Genomic DNA, 18,733 nt, shown 5'->3' on the forward strand with positions numbered 1-18,733 from the left:
GTTTCCTCATTTATAGTCAGGCGAGTGTTGGGCAGCGCGGCAGGTCCTGACAGCGTGCCGCCGTGACGTCATCAGCAGCAGACCGCTGGGAAACACGTGTGCGCTGTAGTCGCGTAGTTCCTCTCGGGACCCGATCATTTAAACTATCGTCCGGTGAGTATTTACACATATATCTCACTTCTGTGAGTTTACGGACTATACACTTTACTGTGTTAAGAATGTGCTGTAATGTTTCTATAGTCGATATTCACGCATGCTTCCTGTAATGGTGGTATTATGTAAAAGTCTATTCTGCGCAGCATGTGAGATATTGTTTAGTTGTAAATATCGATTCAAAGATTGACATTGTTTTGAGTGACGTCATTGAGTTTGCTGTGTTGTTGTAGTCATGGAGTACATGCAGGCCCCCCCATCAAGCAGCCAAGGGAACATGTGAGTATTCGATGTGCTGTTGTGTACCTGTCAGGGTTTCACTAATAGAAAATATAGATTGGAAAAGCGCATGTTGAAGAAACATAGTCCAGCAATGAAATCGTATCTACATTTGGTGGTGTTCATTTGAACTGTAGTTTCTGAGTCAATTGATCAGATTCTGACCTGTCAAAATGAGGATTTAACAATGTGACGTTATTTCTCCCATTGCAATCATAAACATATACCCAATATGTTTAGTGTACTTGCTAAATATCGCATTCATAGCTGCACATGTTCTATAATAATTCCCAAAGTAAATGTTTGTTTAATATGATCATTACAAAAAAAGTGTCAAGAGAATGACCTTTTCTGAATTTAGTTTTATTGTATTTGAATGTCATCCCATGTTTAATGTATTTGAATGCTCTGATAAAAAAGACGATCAAAAGAGAAGACTCTTTTGCCACTCGGATATTTCTGAAATCACTGGCAAATTAAAAGCTTATTTTTGATCAATAATAAAACCCGACACTGACTGTTTCCTGAGTTTAAATTCAATCGGCGTTATTATCCATCGATGAGTGGCTGTCTTTAATGGAAGGTGGGACTTTTTTATTCAAATGTCTCACCGTTGTTCTCCCCACTACTAGTCTTTGCTGTACGTGTGGCGTTCCCATCCCACCAAACCCAGCCAACATGTGCGTGTCCTGCTTAAGGACTCAAGTGGACATCTCCGAGGGTATTCCCAAGCAGGTCTCCGTTCACTTCTGCAGACAGTGCGAACGGTATGTTACGTGCTTCCACTACTTCGCCTTTTCGTATGGAGAGACCTCGGCTTTTATTTGACCGGCATTTGTGTTTCCGTAGATATTTACAGCCTCCCGGCACGTGGATTCAATGCACTCTGGAGTCAAGGGAACTTCTCGCTCTGTGTCTGAAGAAACTGAAGAGCACGATGGCCAAGGTTGATGATGAACAGCAGTCTCGTGATGATAACGGAGTCAAACCGCAACCGTTTCTAAACTGGCGTTGTGTTTGGTTTCTTCCGGTCAGGTGAGGCTTATTGACGCTGGCTTCTTATGGACGGAACCACACTCCAAAAGAATCAAGATGAAGCTGACCATCCAGAAGGAGGTGTGCTAGATGTTATCCAGCGTGAGGTGAGGTGTACTGTAGATGTGGTGACGTGACTGACGTTGAATGATGTTGTACAGGTGATGAACGGAGCCATTCTGCAGCAGGTGTTTGTGGTGGAGTTTGTCATTCAAGCTCAGATGTGTGATGATTGTCATCGAGTGGAAGCGAAAGACTTCTGGAAAGCTGTTGTGCAAGTGAGGCAGAAGGTATCCAACGCACTTTAACACAAATATACAGACTTCACAAGACTAATGTGGTGCCATTAATGCTGTGTCTGCCTGTGTTGTCCTGTCAGACTGTCCACAAGAAAACCTTTTACTATCTGGAGCAGCTGATCCTGAAGCACAAGCTCCATCAGAACACGGTTCGCATCAAGGAGATCCACGGTGCGTCTCCCATCATGTCTCTCTGTTTGTGTGTGATGATGCGCTCTTTCGTTCTTTCATTCATGTTTCTCTGCTGGCTTTTCAGAGGGCATTGATTTTTACTACGCCTCCAAGCAGAACGGTCAGAAGATGGTGGATTTCCTGCAGTGCACCGTTCCCGGCAGGTATGAAACGCATGTCTTGAACTTTCCCATCAGCACGTCAGGAGCGCCTGATTTATATTACACGGCAAAGCTCTGCTCTGGGTAGCAGGTTACATTTACCCAAAGATAAACAGTTGAGTTCTCAAATGGATTTATGCTTGATCTGTTTTATCAAGTCACATGACATATTATTGCACAATAAAATTCCTTGGCTTGTGCTTGAAGTAGATTGGTTAGTTAATGCATGCATATGGACAATCACCATGATAGTTAAAACCATGGTTCTGGATATTGTGTTCCGGACATCTCTCCAGAGCTGTTGGTTTCTGGTTAGGTCTGTCTGTTCCTCTTCATGATGTTGATATGAGTGTTTAACTGTTTGCTTCTGAAGGTCAAAGGCGTCTCAGCGGCTCATATCTCACGATGTTCATACAAATACCTACAACTACAAAAGCACATTCTCAGTGGAGATTGTTCCCGTGTGTAAGGTAAACACACTTCTACTCTGAGCTCGAGGCTTCATATCTAGAGCACTTTCCCCCACAGACATTACAAACATTTCAGTACAGGACAATTATTACAAACATGAAACATAACCAATTGTCTTGAGGATTCTTTATTATTTTTAATGTTTGCATAACATTTGGGGTTAGTCAATACTTGATACACACACACACACAATACTGGTCAAACGCTACACAAAAAGGTTTTGATCTGTCAGAGCACAGAACAGATGGGAACTCTTGCACGACAAAAGCTTTTCCATTTGTTCTGACTTTCTTCTCAAATGTGACAAAACCACACAGGGGTTACACAGATATATTTGATACTTTTCTTTCCGCGGCACAACAACATATTTCCACTAAATTAGGAAAATAAAAAGATTAGTGAAGTCAAACATTTTATATTTGTTAAGTGAATAAATGTAAGCCTAACTTTAAATGACTATTCATTTTTTCAGTTGCAGTAAACTTACACCATAATCACAGTTACGTCTGTTTCAGTATCTTAGGACTTACACCAACCATTACTGTTCAGTTACCGTTATATAATGTGTATATATAACAAATGGACTTTGGGCGTGTGATACCTGTGCGTGGCCCGACGTGCACCTGACCTGACGTATTCCTTACAACCGATCTAACGTGAAACGGCTCTGAAGATGAGGCCAATGGGTCCGGTGTCCAACAAAGATTGTGTTTGCACATAGACGCTTTCACACACTAGAAGGCCTCCGATACACTTCTGCGTTCTGATGGAGCAGTCGTGTCTCTCACGGTGCGTTGATGTCTTACGCCGACCGCTCTACATGACGCCGCAGGACTGGATTGTTTGAGTCAGAAATGTGCAGAAGCTGCACCATAGGCTTTATTAATAGGATTTGATTTACATGAACCTTCCCTGCGAAGTGAGTGAACAGCATTTATGAACAAGTCAATTTGGCAATTCATTTAACCGCAATAGCCGACTGGGTTGATTTTGATCAGCGTCTGGTGGCTGTTCATTTCCAACCCTGAATGCAACATAACTAAAAAAAACTTTGAGGGTTCTACGGACTGTACCACAAGTTGAGTTCAGCAATTTCAAGTCGTCTTGGCAACGGCCATCTGCTGCGCCTCTGATGCACAACTTAATGGGGAGTTTCTTAATATTATGATCCAGATTTTCAAATAGTTGTATCTTGGCCAAGTACTATCCCATCCTAAAAACCATACATCAATGGAAAGCTTCTTTATTTACCTTTCAGATCATGTTGAATAAAAAAAGTCCTTATGACTGGTTTGTTGGTCCAGGGTGACATGTGAAACAAATATGAATTAAAGCTGCAAGCAGCATTTAGCGGGTTCGAGCACTTTTAAGGAATCCAAAGCATCTTTGCCTTCATCAAGTAGGCCGAGGACTCTCATCCTAAAACACCCAAGTGGAAGATACTCCCAACGCCTGAAAAATTATAGATACGGTCAGCAACGGTTCACAGACACTACGCCTGATTACACACATATGCACATAGAGTACACTTGAGGGGAATCATTTTTCAGGTTAATTTGGTCACATCCATTTAAGAAATGACCCCGTCTAAATGCCTAATTGCATTGAGTTGCTGCCATGTGACTGCTGAGTAGAAATGTAGGTTTACATGCAATTAAACTGGTGTACATAATAAAGGTGTGTGTTATGCTAAGCAAAACAGCATCTTACAACCAGCCAGACATGTTCTATATTTATAGACGTGTGAATATGGAGCAACGTTTAATGTGTAGTGCTTTATATGTCTAACACCTTGTTCCTGTGAGAGAGGAAACATATCTCTTGTCCGATAACCATCATATTTTGCATGCTTGTTTAGTCTAATAAGATGTATGATTGTACTTAATGGCAAGTCAATTGGATTATTTGTTAAGGAGAAGCGAGCTTTCAGGTACACCGTTCACTTGAATATAATAAAGGACCCTGTAATGGTCATGCAAATGAAAAAGTTGAAGATGTTTTTGATAGTTATTGATCTAGACAGTCCAGAGAATTGTACTGTGGTGGAAATTTTAAAATCGCTTGAAAAACCTAGAACAAGTTCGCAAAGGCAGGTTCTTAACATCATCACAGATAACTCACAAACTGTTTGATCGACATCAATGGTTCAAAAGCCAAATTTGTTTGGAATTATGAGAGCTTTCATATGATATCGATAGTTTGTGTAAATGTCAAATGTCACGTGATACACAATTGTTAAGGCAACCAAAGATGTGTCAATTTTGCCATTTTTACTGTTATAGCGCCACCTAGTGTCCAAACGCCGCGGTATTTTGTAAGTCATCTCGGAGTGATGGTCTTCACATATGTCCCAAGCCCCATGATGATATCTCTAATAGTGCTCGAGTTATGGGCATTTTAATGTAATAGGCTCCGCCTATTTAAAATGTTTATGCCCCAAAGCAACCATGAAAAGAAATTTCAACTTTTTTTGGATAATTATTTACATTCACACTCCACAGAAGTCATCTGCATTGGTTTGGATCCGATCAAGTGAAAAACCAAGGACCAGTTCGCAAAAGTAGGTTTTTAACATCATCAGCCATAACTCACGAACCGTTTGATCGACAGAAGCGTGTCCAGAGGCAAAGTTGTTCAGAATGAGGAGAGCTATCATATGATGTAAATAGTTTGGGTATATGTCAAATATCACGTGATACACAATTGTTTATGCAACCAAAGACACGTAAATTTTGCCATTTATACTTTATAGCGCCACCTAGTGTCCAAACGCCGCGGTATTTTGTAAGTCATCTCGGAGTGATGGTCTACACATATGTTCCAAGCCCCATGATGATATCTCTAATAGTGCTCGAGTTATGGGCATTTTAATGTCATAGACTCCGCCTATTTAAAATGTTTACGCCCCTAAGCAACCGTGAAAGAAAATTTTAACTTTTTTTTGATAATTATTTACATTCACACTCCAGAGATGTTATCTGCATTGGTTTGGATCCGATCGGTCGAAAAACCTAGGACTAGTTCGCGAAAGTAGGTTTTTGACATCGTCAGCGATAATTCGCAAACCGTTCAATCGACAGAAGTGTGTTCAGAGGCAAAGTTGTTCAGAATGTGAAGAGCTATCATATGATAACAATAGTTTGAGTATATGTCAAATGTCACGTGATATACAATTGTTTATGCACTCTAAAACAGTTACTTCGCCCCCCGGTGGCCGAATGAGTTCATATTTCTTACAGACCTTCTGGACCATGAGTCGAACAAGCCCAGCGAGTGTCGTTTCGATCGGCCTCCGTTAACCCTGTCTAATGAGTGCTCAAACTTCATTGGCCGATGACCGCCATGTTTCATTAGATACGCCACTGTCCTTTTAGACAATCATCGTGCATGACACAAAGACAGACCATACCAAATAATCAGTCGATCGGGCAAACGGTTGGGTAGTTATAGCCCTTTTCGAGTTCATGTATATTATAGCGCCACCTAGTGGCCAAGCGCCAAATCCTTTTTACTGTGACCCCGGACTGAGAGTCTACACATAGGGTACAAGTCCCATGAAGATTGCTCAAACGGTTGACAAGTTATGGCCATTTTAGTCAACCATGGCACTTCCGGTTCAGACGTTTTGGCGCCCCCTAGCAATGGTGAATCGAAATTTCAACTTTTTTTTGATAATTATTCACATTCACACTCCACGGAATTCATCAGCGTTGGTTTGGTTCCGATCGGGCAAAAATCCAGGGACTAGTTCATTTTATTTTTTTTGCATAAAATGCAAATTAGCGGAAAAATTTGCATACCGGAAATGAAATCGGAGATATACGTTTTTTAAGTTTTGAGCCAATGATTACAATGATATAAAACACTTGGGTGTGCGACAAACGGTTTAGGAGTAAAGAGTGCAAACGCGCTTTTCATCGCTGTAGCGCCACCTATGGGCCGATTTGGCTGGGTCCATGTATCTGAGTAGCGACAAGGACTACTACCATCTGACCAAGTCTCAGCTCTGTCGGCCTTACGGTTTAGGCTGCCCATGTAGTTTTAGGGAAGAATAATAACAAAGAAGAAGAATAATAAAACCCACAAATACAATAGGTTTCTAGCCCTACGGGCTCGAACCCTAATAATCGAGTAAGATGTTGTAAACACTGGTCCAGAAGGAAAGATATTTGGAAAAATGCCTCTAACCAAACACTTCTTGGCCTCCATTGACTTGCATAGTAGGAGAAATTGTGTTATAAATGTCTTTTTTGAATGTCTGTTCTGATACTCCAACACAGTGATTGCGTTTTCATGTGATACTCATCTTTGTGTGTGTGTGTCTCACAGGACAACGTGGTGTGTCTGTCCCCGCGGCTCGCTCAGAGTCTGGGTAACATGGGTCAGGTGTGTGTGTGTGTCCGGGTCACCAGCTCTATTCACCTGATCGACCCCGACACCTTACAGAGTGAGTTACACCCCGCCTCACCTGTACAGTACGTTACGCTTCTCGCTTCATTTCATCTTGATTGAGCTTTTCACAGAGAAACGAGCACTTTCAGTTACACACAAGCATGCTCAGACTGAGAGAGAGAGGCATGCAAACTAAATGAATATGATAAAATGTTGCCAATTATAGTTGAGAGACTATGTTTTGAATGTTGAACCAATGTTTGGTGGCACACTAGTTTGTAGATGTAACTAGCTTACAGCTAACATAATCATATTAAAAGTCCCTGTTGTTTTTGATTAATTGAGGTCTTTAAAATCCTCAGTGTAAAGGCATCCAAACATGCTTCTGGTGGGAATGATTGCAGAGCTCATTGTGTGATGCGTTTTATTTCAGTCGCGGAGGTGGACGGAAGCACTTACTGGCGACACCCGTTCAACAGTCTGTGTAGCCCCCGGCAGTTAGAGGAGTTTATCGTCATGGACATAGACATCATCAGAGACCAGAGACTGGGGGCCGGCGCCGGTCTCACATCCAACAGGGTAAAACAGAGATTAAAGAATATACACATGCGCATGTTGCCGGTTATTGTTGTACATCTAAAATAGCAAATGTTGAAAAAGTCCAGATCAATAGAAATGAACGTTTAAGTCAATGAGACATCATGAACACGAGTGTGTGTACCTGTAAATACTGATGTATGTGTTTGCAGCACACTTTAGCTGAGGTTTGGGTTCAGAAGACGTCAGATATGGACTCCGGTCAACAGTATCACTGCAGGACGTTTCTGGGTCACCTGCTGAACATTGGAGATCTGGTCCTCGGGTCAGTTCACTTACACACACGGCTTCATTCATGGCCTACATCTGATGATGATAACTGACACTCTGCGTTTTCACTTTAGCTTTGATTTCGCCAACGCCAATATCAATGATGAGTTTCTCAATAAGATGAATCCTCACCGCGTCCCTGATGTGGTAAGACACTACACGTCAGTTGTCTAGACGTTCACACAAAATGAGCACAGGTGTACTTCAGCACATTCAACTACACCTTAAATCATGATTAACACTATATCTAGCATAAATTGACTCGTCTGGAGCGCTTATGATATCGTAAAGTCTGTTTCATGCACATGAACTGCGCATTATAAATCGCAGACAACATGTTTTTTTTTGTTGACATTTTTATCAACTTTAGGGTTTACAACAATGAAATGCATTTAGTTCATTCTAAAGTTCATGTTTGGCTGTAGTCTTTAGAACATTGAATTGAAATGTCAATTTTTGCTGAAACAAAACGTAGTCTTTGTGAAACAAAAAGAGGGTAAATGTGGCCATTGTTCATGAATGTGCTGCTGGTGTTCAGGTGCTCATAAAGAAGAGTTATGATCGTGTGAAGCGCGTGAAGAACAGAATCTGGAAACTGAAGGAGTTGGACCGAGAGAGAGAAGCTGTCGACACTGATGATGAGAGGTACGCTTCTGAAGAGATTTACTGACTTCAGCTGCAAAAGGGAATCTACATGTGTTGTTGTTGTTGTGATGTTTGATGATTCGTGGATGTTTCTTGTAGACAATATCATGAGTTCCTGGAAGACCTTGAGGAAGATGAAGTCTTGAGGAAGAACATCAACATCTTCAGAGGTAAATGCACACACTCGCGCTTCTGTGTTCTCATGGTTTTCTGTGTTTTAACATTGCGATGGCAAATGAAATGAAATGAAATCGCTAAGTCGAGCTTCAGCTCAATATTGTCAATAGTGTGAAGCACAGTATGGGTATAGTTACCCTGCTGAAATAAATCTATCAAAGCCATCACAGAAATTCTGATTGTTTCCATTAAAACCATTAGAAAATTCCTTTTGTGTTGCCTTTATTCAAACAGGAATTACTATTGGTTACCGACAGCCAGATTACATCACACCAATAGAATCCAAATACAAGTGTAGGCCTTCACTATTATAGTTTCCATTTAAACAAATACAACTCCCATTATACTACGCACAAGTATGAAACCGGCTGTGTTTGCGGTCTACTGAATCTGAATTTACTTTAGTATTTATTTGCCTAATATGATCGATCTGTGATTTCTATGTTACCAACATCGAGACTAAAACACAGAATGAAGTCTGAAGTAGGATAAAGGTTATGTGTTCGTCCAGTCACAAAACTGCTTTAAGATTTTTCTCATTTTAAGCTTCTGAACTTTATTTTGGTATTATATGAAGCAGCCATAGTGACACTTGGAATTTGAAACTCATGTGATCGTCTCTGTACAGACACGTCAAAGATCCCGGTGGAGAGCGACACCGATGATGACGGGGCTCCCAGGGTCTCTCTGACCGAGATGTTGGAGGATTTGAGTTTGAGCGACGCCACCGGTGGAGAAGGAGCTGACATGATGACGGATGCATGAATGTAGATTGGGAGCTTTCAGTGATGTCATTTTGAGGTTTAGATGTCATTCTGCATTGCCACAACTAACCCAATAAAAGATTTCCCTGTGAATGTTTGACTCATAAGGAACGTGTTTAACGCAACCCTTGTGAATCACTTATGCTATCGATATCAATTTTGGAGGTTAAGATAAACTGGTCTGCTTGGATCTGTATTGTAAGGGTAGACAGCAGCGAAGCGGATCCAAATGCAGCAGGTTTATCTGTGTAATCCACAAGCCTATAGAACACAGGGTAACAGGAGCAAACAAAGATGCCAAAAACAGAAAAATAATCCAATAGAAATCAACGACGGACACAGGGCAAAGGAACACTACACTGGCTAACAAAGGATCAACTGAGACGATTAAACAACATGGCAACCAACAAAGCAAACAGGAAATACCGTACAATATTAAAGTCCACAAAAAATATAACAAGAGATCCCGAGAAAGATGATTTCATAGAATTTGATGCACGTAATCTGGCAAATGTAAAGGCTTTTCAGTGTTTCATCCATAAGAAGTGTGTATTGCAGTATTAGAATGTGGGGGTGTATTCCAAAAACAATCATAACTTAAAAATCCAATTTTAGTTAGGAGCTCATTTAAGACGAAACCAGAATAACACACAGCATGTCCTGACTGCAGTAGCTTGTCTACAGATAGGGAAGGGTGGCACTGTCCGGCTTTCATCTTATATCCTTTAAAACTTACTCTGACTCCATTTGTCATTTTCCTAACTCGACCGTAAGGCTGACTGTTACAATAATAAGGGTCATTGTGATTTAAAAGTTAGTTTAAGAATGCTTCTACAACCATATAATGACGTTTTGCAATGTAGCTCTGGATTTTAAATGTGATATAAATAATAATAATTTGAAGGGTTCATTAAACGGTTTTATGAATAACAATCAAACAGTCTTCACCTATCCATTCATTCCAACACCAGATGGAGCCACTCGCTGAATATTGACTTGCTGACTTCCTCATGTCTCGCTTCCGGTTCATTACTAAATTCGGGCCTCACATCGATAGCTGCCTACTACAGTAGGAGGGGAATACCCAGATGGTCCTCTGCTTGTTCTGAGATTTGTGAGTGTGCATTGGATGGACAAGTGATGCTATAAGCAATGCCTACATGCATTCTTGCAGTTTCCGTCATAGGTCAAGCAGCATACTGGTCATGTGAAAATGAAAACATGGCGGATCCGGTACGTCCAAAATGTAATCATACTTCTCCCACTCGTACTATATAGAAGGTACTTTTCTAACAGTTGATAACTTTATCTAAATCAGTACGTACTGTCACAGAATGAGATTTCAGGCTCAGCATTACAGTCTTTGTGCTTGTCCACTTGACTAATTAAATGAAAATGAATGGGGTCCCAGAGCTTTGGCAAAGATGAGTAGCCCCTGCCCTCGGCCACCAGAGGCCTTGTTTCTCTAATGGCGAGAAGCCGTCTGGCACCGTAGGGCCACTGGGTAAGCGCTGCTCCCTCAATGGGTATGTACGCTATGGAGACCACTTCCCACCATAGGGGGGAATACAGTGGAGACACCAACATGGTCTCACCCGTAGGGGAGAACTCATGGGAGGTATATGGGGACTGAGTGCCGCAAGGTGGATGTCCACCTTGAGGAGGTCATGGGTTGGCACGAGGGGAACCATCTCATGAGGATATCTCAGACGGAACCAACTCGGAACACAACACAGATGGGGTTGGGTCTCCCTTTCCGGTGGGGAGCACCTGCAAGTTCACCACCTGGTCCCGAAAGGGAGTGGTTCCGTTTGAGTACTGCGAGACTGTATTAACATTAAGTTGCCGTCAGCCGCTCGTTACGGCTAGACATTAGCATTTTTTCCTCTTAAAAGCAGGGAGCTAGTTGATCGCTGTTTGATCCGTGGCCTGTTCAAGTCGTTCAGGCTTTGTTTTGCTAATCAAGAAGGCATGTTTAAGACCGATGAGAGTAAAGACCTGCGGGACTCCACCGAGCAAGACACCGGCAATGTAGTATTTTAATAGTATCAAGTTTATTCCTGTACTCCATCACAGACAGTGCTCTCGCCCCAGACGCAAGGCACGTATTGCTCACTCTCACGCCCGTCCCATTCATGCCTCCACTTCACACACTTCTGACTCTCTCTGTGGGTCTCTGGTTTTGCCAGTCAGCGGTGAACAAGACCGACTTCATCCCTGCTTTTGCTAGGCAATCTGACATTCTAGGTCTTACTGAGTCATGGATTCGTCCTGAGGACTCATCTACACCTTCTGCTCTCTCTACCAACTACTCCTTTTCTCACTCCCCCTGCCAAACTGGAAGAGCCACAGGTTTGCTTATCAACAATAATTGGAAATATTCCACACTTTCTTCCCTATGCAACAACTACTCATTTGAACTTCTTAAAACACACCTCTTCGGCGAATACTTGACAGACTGACGAGAGAGCGCATTGGCTGTCTGGTTCAGGTCGCCCGGTATGTATATGGCACGCAGAGACTTCGTCACCACGCAATGACGATCCGCCTCCTGCCTGTGTGCCACGCTCTCCAGGGAACTCGTCTCTGTAGCCAGTGCTGGAGTGGTCTCATGTGCATCAACCCGAGGGGGACCACCCCCGCCGAGGAAGCCATGTGTCCAAGGAGCCTCTGAAAAAGTTTCAGGGGGACCACTGGCTGCCCCCTGAAAAGGTTCAGGCATTTCAGCACTGACTGTGCAAAGTAGTAAAAGTGATGCACTGAATGTCAAAACTTGATTTATTTCCCGCAATTTATTATGAGAGCCGTGGGGGAACGTGGCGAGGCCGACTCACGTCAGCTGTGCATGCACTGCTCTCGCATTGTTCCCCAATGGCTATCGTCACGCCCAGCTCGCCACAGACCCCTTTGATCGTACATCCTGTGTACATTTATGACCCTTGGTTGTTCTGGAATAGTTTTTTCTGTTTTCCAGACCTCGTTGTTTCCTGACCCCCCCGGGGTTGTTTAAAAGATAAGGATTTGGTTTGAGGAACGCCGGGTCTTTGACCTCCTATGATAATGGATGTGATGAAAGTGGGATCACAATTCATGTGATTTCTCTCTGATAATGGCAAGGAAAAGTAAGTATGCATTTCTAGACTCAATTATCCCCCGAACACAGAGGATGCCTACTCGTGAAACTTCAGACCTCCTTTTCCTAAATTCACATTCTTGAATGATCCCTCTGTCATGCATATGGTGTGGGAAATGTCCTTTTGGGCAATTAAACTGTGCTGAATATTGGGATTATAACACCTAGTCCTATTAAGCTAATCTGAACTATTCTATTGTGTTTTATTGTTCCAGTATAGTAATGAAATTATATTAACAAATACAATATTTACAATAATAATATATTGATATATAAAATATAGAATATAGAATTTAATAGGTGTCTCTAACATGGACCCACAGCAACAATACACTCTAAAAAAAATGCTGGGTTAAAAATAAACATAACTGCTGATTTAACCTCAACCCAAAATGGGTTAAAAAATACAACTAGGTATTTTAATTTAAAAAATATTTTAATTTGAATATTAATAGTCTATTTGTGAAAAGTAAATGTTGTGTTTGTGTGTTGGGGTCTGAGAGAAGCGCATGGCAAATCAAGTGGGGAAAAAACTAGTTTATTTTACATTCAGCGATAAAAAACTGCATGAATTATTTTTCCCTAAGAAATGGTCACAATAAAAATGTATCAATTGTAGTGTAAAACAAAAATTCTCTAATATATTTAACACACCTCTACACAATGTCAGCATCAGTTAACATTGTGTAAAAATAAACTGGATAAACTCCTACTAGAGAAATTGTCACAATAAAATCAATTGTAGAGTAAAAAATCATTGACATTTTAACTTCTTTTACACTTTATAAACATCAGCATGTCAGAATCAATAAACATTCAACCAAAGCAACAAACTGCATATATTCTGTTTTCCTAAGAGAGAAATTGTCACAGAAAAATAAATTGTAAAAACATTGGCATTAAAACTATCAGAACATGTTTAATTGTTTAATACTCTATGCACATCTGCATAATGTCAGAATCAGTTAAAACTCAGCCAAAATAACAAACTGCACACATTCTGCTCTTCCTTAGAGAGAAAGGGTCAAGAACTTAATGATTTAAGAACTTAAATCATTATAAATTGAACTGGCATAGCTGTTCTCACTGACAACAACTACTGTTTAGCAGCAGAAATAAAAGCACGTAGAATTCTTATTGATGGAGTTTAGTCTCCAAGAAGTCCAAACACCACAGTCTGTAGAAACTGCCAGACGGGGGAGCATTGCTTGGGGTAATTGATATCCAAGACGTAGAAAGCTTTAAAGCAAACATCTACTGCTGCCAGCAATGTTTTTTGCTCAAGTGCTTCTCCATTTACTATAACAAAAGCCTGAAAGCACTCGTTGTCTCCCAGCATGAGAACATAGGGAAATTCGACTGTGCCTTTTGATCTCAGGTATTCAGCCATGTTGGTACCAATCTGAAAAATAAATGATGTGAGAACAGAGCTCAAATAATCTGAAGGGAATAAATAAAAAACTTGCTAAAATCCTTTTTGGAAGAACCCCGATATTACTATTTTCACATAGTTGATTTGGGCTCAAATTAATTTAAGATTTCTTGGGAAATGTGAAGGCAAAAAATTGCTTAAATTGCTTGATTGCATTTTTTACTAGATTTATACACAGCTGTAGCTCACATTTTGACAGAGTGCTAATACATATGGAGAGCACAATGTCTTGTGACACCTTGATGTGCTTTTAGCAATGGCTGTTTACTTACCGGTTGTATGTCTATGAATGCCCTCCTGGTTTCAATAAAGGTTGGTTTGAACATTTTCCTTCCGATCTTATAAACTGACGTTGGAAGGACTACAGGTAGGACAAGTAAGGCAATGTCACTCTGATGGTCTGCAATTAAAATTAAACGAGTTCATGTAAACACTTAAAGTGCTAGCATCCTTAAAATTTGACACCAAGGGTTACATTTTTTACAAAGGGCAAAATATAATTACCTGCTGACATAGTTTCTAAATTGGACAGTAAATGAAGAGCCTGCTTTTCTCGGCTGGCGAACTGTAAGATCTTATCCTTGAAGACAGGCACCCAGTTCTCGGTGAGTTTTGAAGCAGAGTCAGGATTCAGAATTGAAAAATCCTGGGATATCTACAGTACAAGAAAAAGACACATTACAAGAAAGACACAGAAAGGTACTGTGCTAATTAAAAAAAATCTAATTTAAACTCACCATGTCCGGAGTGTCAAGGAGACGTGGATACTCCTTGACAATTTCCATGACTGCTTTGGTTCCATTATCTCGAATCCATTTGGCCCGATGGATGGCTGTCTCTTTCATGTATTGTTCAACCTGACTTGCTGGCCAGATATTATTTTTAAGCCACTCAGTCATTTGAACTGCTCGTTCTATGTCCACCGTTGATTCTGAGCAAAAATTTGATGACAAATAAATAAGTGAGCAAATATGAACATGGTAGATACTTTTTAAGACCCCGCGGAAACCCTGGAATAGTTTTATTTCACGATAACGATATATTTAAAAAGAATTCCATTATATCCCCTGCCCTACAATATGCCTAATTATAATTGCTAACCCTACCTGGCAAAGTTAAGTTAGTGGTTTCTTCTGGGTTGTCTGATAATCTCTGATTTGGTCTTCGTCTATGGAGCCTTTTGCGTACATTACGAAGGCGCTCCTCCAAGAAGCCTGTGGCAGGTCTGTGATTTCGACCTGGACTGAACCATGCTTCCTTGTGTTTTAAAAAGAAAAACAGGATTAGAAAATATGCTATTATGACTGGCAGCAGCACCCATAATAGCAACCAATTTGTACAAGTTTTTTTTTAGTTATGAGTAGGATTCAAAATTCATTTGTTTCTGTAAACAGCTTAATCATCACACTGTACTCACACAGCCTTTACCCTGGCAGTCCTTTAGGCATGGAAACTGTTCAACAACAGATGAAGCCAAGATGACTTTTGTAGCTGCAGATGGACTAAAGGCAGGGCCGGTTCTAGACATTTGGAGGCCCTAGGCAAAATTTATGTTGGAGGCCCCCCATCCTACCCCCGCCACACCCTCCTCCCCTTCACCTTTCAGAATTCACAAGTGAATTTTTGCCCCACATTGTGAGAGGAATAATCTAGATGTTGTATTTTGGATTGTGTTGTTTACATCCAATAAGATGATTATTAAAATCAAAGTTAGGAGATGGGGTGGTGGAGGGATGCTGATAATTTGTCAATGAACAGAGGTAAGTCTGCAGTATACATACCTCTTATCTTGTTGATTAACTGAATGTACTCCACTCGTGTTTAATAAGGTTTAATTATCTGAACGTGCTCCTCCCGAACATTGTTAATAAAACATTAAATAAAAAGCACTTGAAACAAATATGATTCCTAACCATTTTATTTATACAAAACCTATCATCAGTATTTTTATATTTTTACTTAAATGTGCATATTAATTTAACTTTAATTAAGGTAAAAAAAAAAAAATCATCTCAAAATTCATCTGGAGGATTCTGGACTAGCACTTATTATTATTCCATGGCCACCTACAGAGGCACTCTTCTGCTTTTTTTTGAAGCAAACTCATCAATAACTACTTCATAAGAAATCTGTTGTGCGAGTTCTCTGTTAATGCTGATTAAAGCAAGTCCACAAAGCCGTTCCTGAGTCATTGTGGAGCGGAGGTAATTCTTTACAAGCTTCAGTTTTGAGAAACTTCTCTCGGCAGCTGCTACGGTTACTGGCAGGGTAACTGCAATTCTGAGAGCAATCCAGAGGTTTGGAAATATCTCCTGCAATTGCTTCTGGTGAAGATATTTCAGAAGCTCCAGGGCTGTGTTTTTTGATGGTAATGGTGGAAGGTTGAGGATCTCTTCTGCCATTTCAATTCCAGAGATATCTGCATGTCCTTCCTTGCTGAGTGCCTTCTCAATGTCTTCACAGTGTTTCTTCACTGTTCCTCTTGACATGGTTTCAACATCATTAAAATTCAAAAGGATGCCAAAAGTGTCCCTAACATTTTCCATGGTCTGAAATCTCTCCTCAAGAGAATGGAGTGCTACATCCAAAACTGTGTTAAAAAATGTCACTTCCAGGTTTCGCAGTGCGTCGGTCAGAGGCTCATCAGCAGCCTCATAAGAGAACTGCTTCCTGGTGTTACGTAGTCTCTTTTGCTTGAGAACTGCCTCTAGGTTCATTTCTTCACATATATCCTTTGCAGTTGCTTGTGCTGCAGCAAAGCCAGAGGTTCTATACTGTGAGAGTGCTGCTTTGGTGGACGTAATCAGGTTTGAAGCAACGTCCAGTTGCATAGTGGATGACTGGAAAAGCTTATTGACCTGGTTGACAAGTGTCAGAATGTCACACCACACAACAGAACAAATCAAAAAGCGATAAGACCCCAATTCTTCAGCAAGAGCTTGGGCCTCCACTTTAGAAACGGGGTCAGACAAACTCTGCCGTACTTCTACAAGTGCTTCCCTGATTTGGGCAACCTGGAACCTGACAGCCTGAACACTTTGTAATCTGCTCTCCCACCTTGTGTCACTCCATGATTTAAGAGTGAGGTCCACATAATTTTTCAAAACAGACCATCTCTGAGTGGATCCTGAAAAAAAGCTGAATAGTTTCTGCAGGTGTCCAAAGAATCCAATGGCATCCTTTGAAGCTCTTGCAGCATCTGCCAAAACCAGGTTTAATGTGTGCGCCCCGCATGGGACAAACAGGGCTCTTGGGTTCTTCTCAAGCAGCCTGGCTTGTACACCTTGCTTCTTGCCCTTCATATTCGAACCATTGTCATATGACTGACCTCGACAATCCATGAAGTCAATCTGAAGGTCCTTCAGCCTGTTAAGGATTACCGAAGACAGATTCTTGCCAGTTGTCTCTTCAACAACCAAGAATCCCAGAAAATATTCTTTTATTTCTGGCTCTGGCTGTAGTTCCACAATGCGTAGAATGATAGACATCTGTTCCAGGTGGCTAATGTCTGGTGTACAATCAAGGATGATAGAAAAGTACTTTGCAGTGTGGATTTTTGCAACAATTTCTTTGGTCAGTTGACTACTCATCAGATTCAGTAGCTCATTTTGTATGTCTTTCCCCAAGTAGTGTGTGTGTGTACTTCCATCTTTGATTTTAGCCAAGTGCTCCTGCATGACTGGATCAAACTTTGCCAGGAGCTCCACTTCTTTTAGAAAATGACCATTATCAGAAACATTGAGTTTGTCTGTGGATCCCCTAAATCCAAGATTCCTCTCAGCAAGAGACTGTATAATTGTTAACAGTCTTGTGAGAACATTCCGCCACCTCTGTCTTTCTTCCTCCAAAAGGGTCATCTGTCTCTGGTCTATGGTTTGACCTGTTGTAGACCGCAATTCTAATTCCCTCCACTTCTGCATGGTGCTTATATGCTCAGAACTATTCTCATGACTGCGCAGGATGGTGTGGATGTTCTTCCAGTCTTTTAATCCTCCTTTAATGAGCTTAATTACTTTGGCAGAGAAAAGTTTGCAACTGTAGCAAAAGACTGCATCATTCACTTCTGAATATGACAACCATGATCTTTTGACTCTTTCACCATTAGGCATTTTTCTATGACACAGACTGTGTGAAAAGGCTCGTCCATCTGTATTTTTTGGAAAAACATAACTTTCGCTGACTTGAAACGGTCCTCTTCGCACTGCCTCTGTTCTGTAACTTTGCGAAATTGTGTCAGGCCACAAGGCTGGATCAACAGGTTGAGCTTCGGGTACTGTGCTTCCTATTTTACTTTTTGTTGATGTTCCAGGTCTGGCATTGTCTCCTCCAGACTCAATGACTTCCAATCTCGTGCTACTATTGCATTCAACCTCATGGCTTCTCTCTGGATCTTCACTCTCTTTGCCCTGTCGATGCTCTTCCTCATGACTATTCTCTTGCTCCTCACTCTCTTTGCCCTGTCGATGCTCTTCCTCAAAATCACTCTCTTGCTCCTCGCTCTCTTTGCCCTGTCGTTCTTCTGACTCATGACTATTCTCTTGCTCCTCTCTCTCTTTGCCCTGTCGATGCTCTTCCTCATGACTATTCTCTTGCTCCTCTCTCTCTTTGCCCTGTCGATGATCTTCCTAAAAATCACTCTCTTGCTCCTCGCTCTCTTTGCCCTGTCGTTCTTCTGACTCACCACTGGTTTTTAGAAACCTCATCAGCGATCCTACAACAGGTAATGTTTAAAAGAAATAATGTCATTAGATAGG

General features: G+C 41.2%; 1 protein-coding gene across 1 annotated transcript; it reads left to right on the forward strand.

Annotated features, from left to right (window-relative positions):
- Positions 1–3: 3 nt before the first annotated feature.
- Positions 4–10,349, forward strand: nmd3 (NMD3 ribosome export adaptor). The gene is made up of 16 exons (XM_079481169.1): positions 4–153; positions 387–432; positions 1,065–1,199; positions 1,282–1,378; positions 1,468–1,548; positions 1,629–1,757; positions 1,847–1,937; positions 2,023–2,101; positions 2,472–2,568; positions 6,899–7,016; positions 7,395–7,540; positions 7,711–7,823; positions 7,903–7,975; positions 8,367–8,473; positions 8,573–8,643; positions 9,279–10,349. The coding sequence occupies exons 2-16, from the start codon at positions 389–391 to the stop codon at positions 9,413–9,415; spliced, it is 1,518 nt and encodes a 505-aa protein (XP_079337295.1). The 5' UTR covers positions 4–153; positions 387–388; the 3' UTR covers positions 9,416–10,349.
- Positions 10,350–18,733: the final 8,384 nt, after the last annotated feature.

This window comes from Barbatula barbatula, assembly GCF_947034865.1.
Source record: "Barbatula barbatula genome assembly, chromosome: 19".
NCBI lineage: Eukaryota > Metazoa > Chordata > Actinopteri > Cypriniformes > Nemacheilidae > Barbatula > Barbatula barbatula.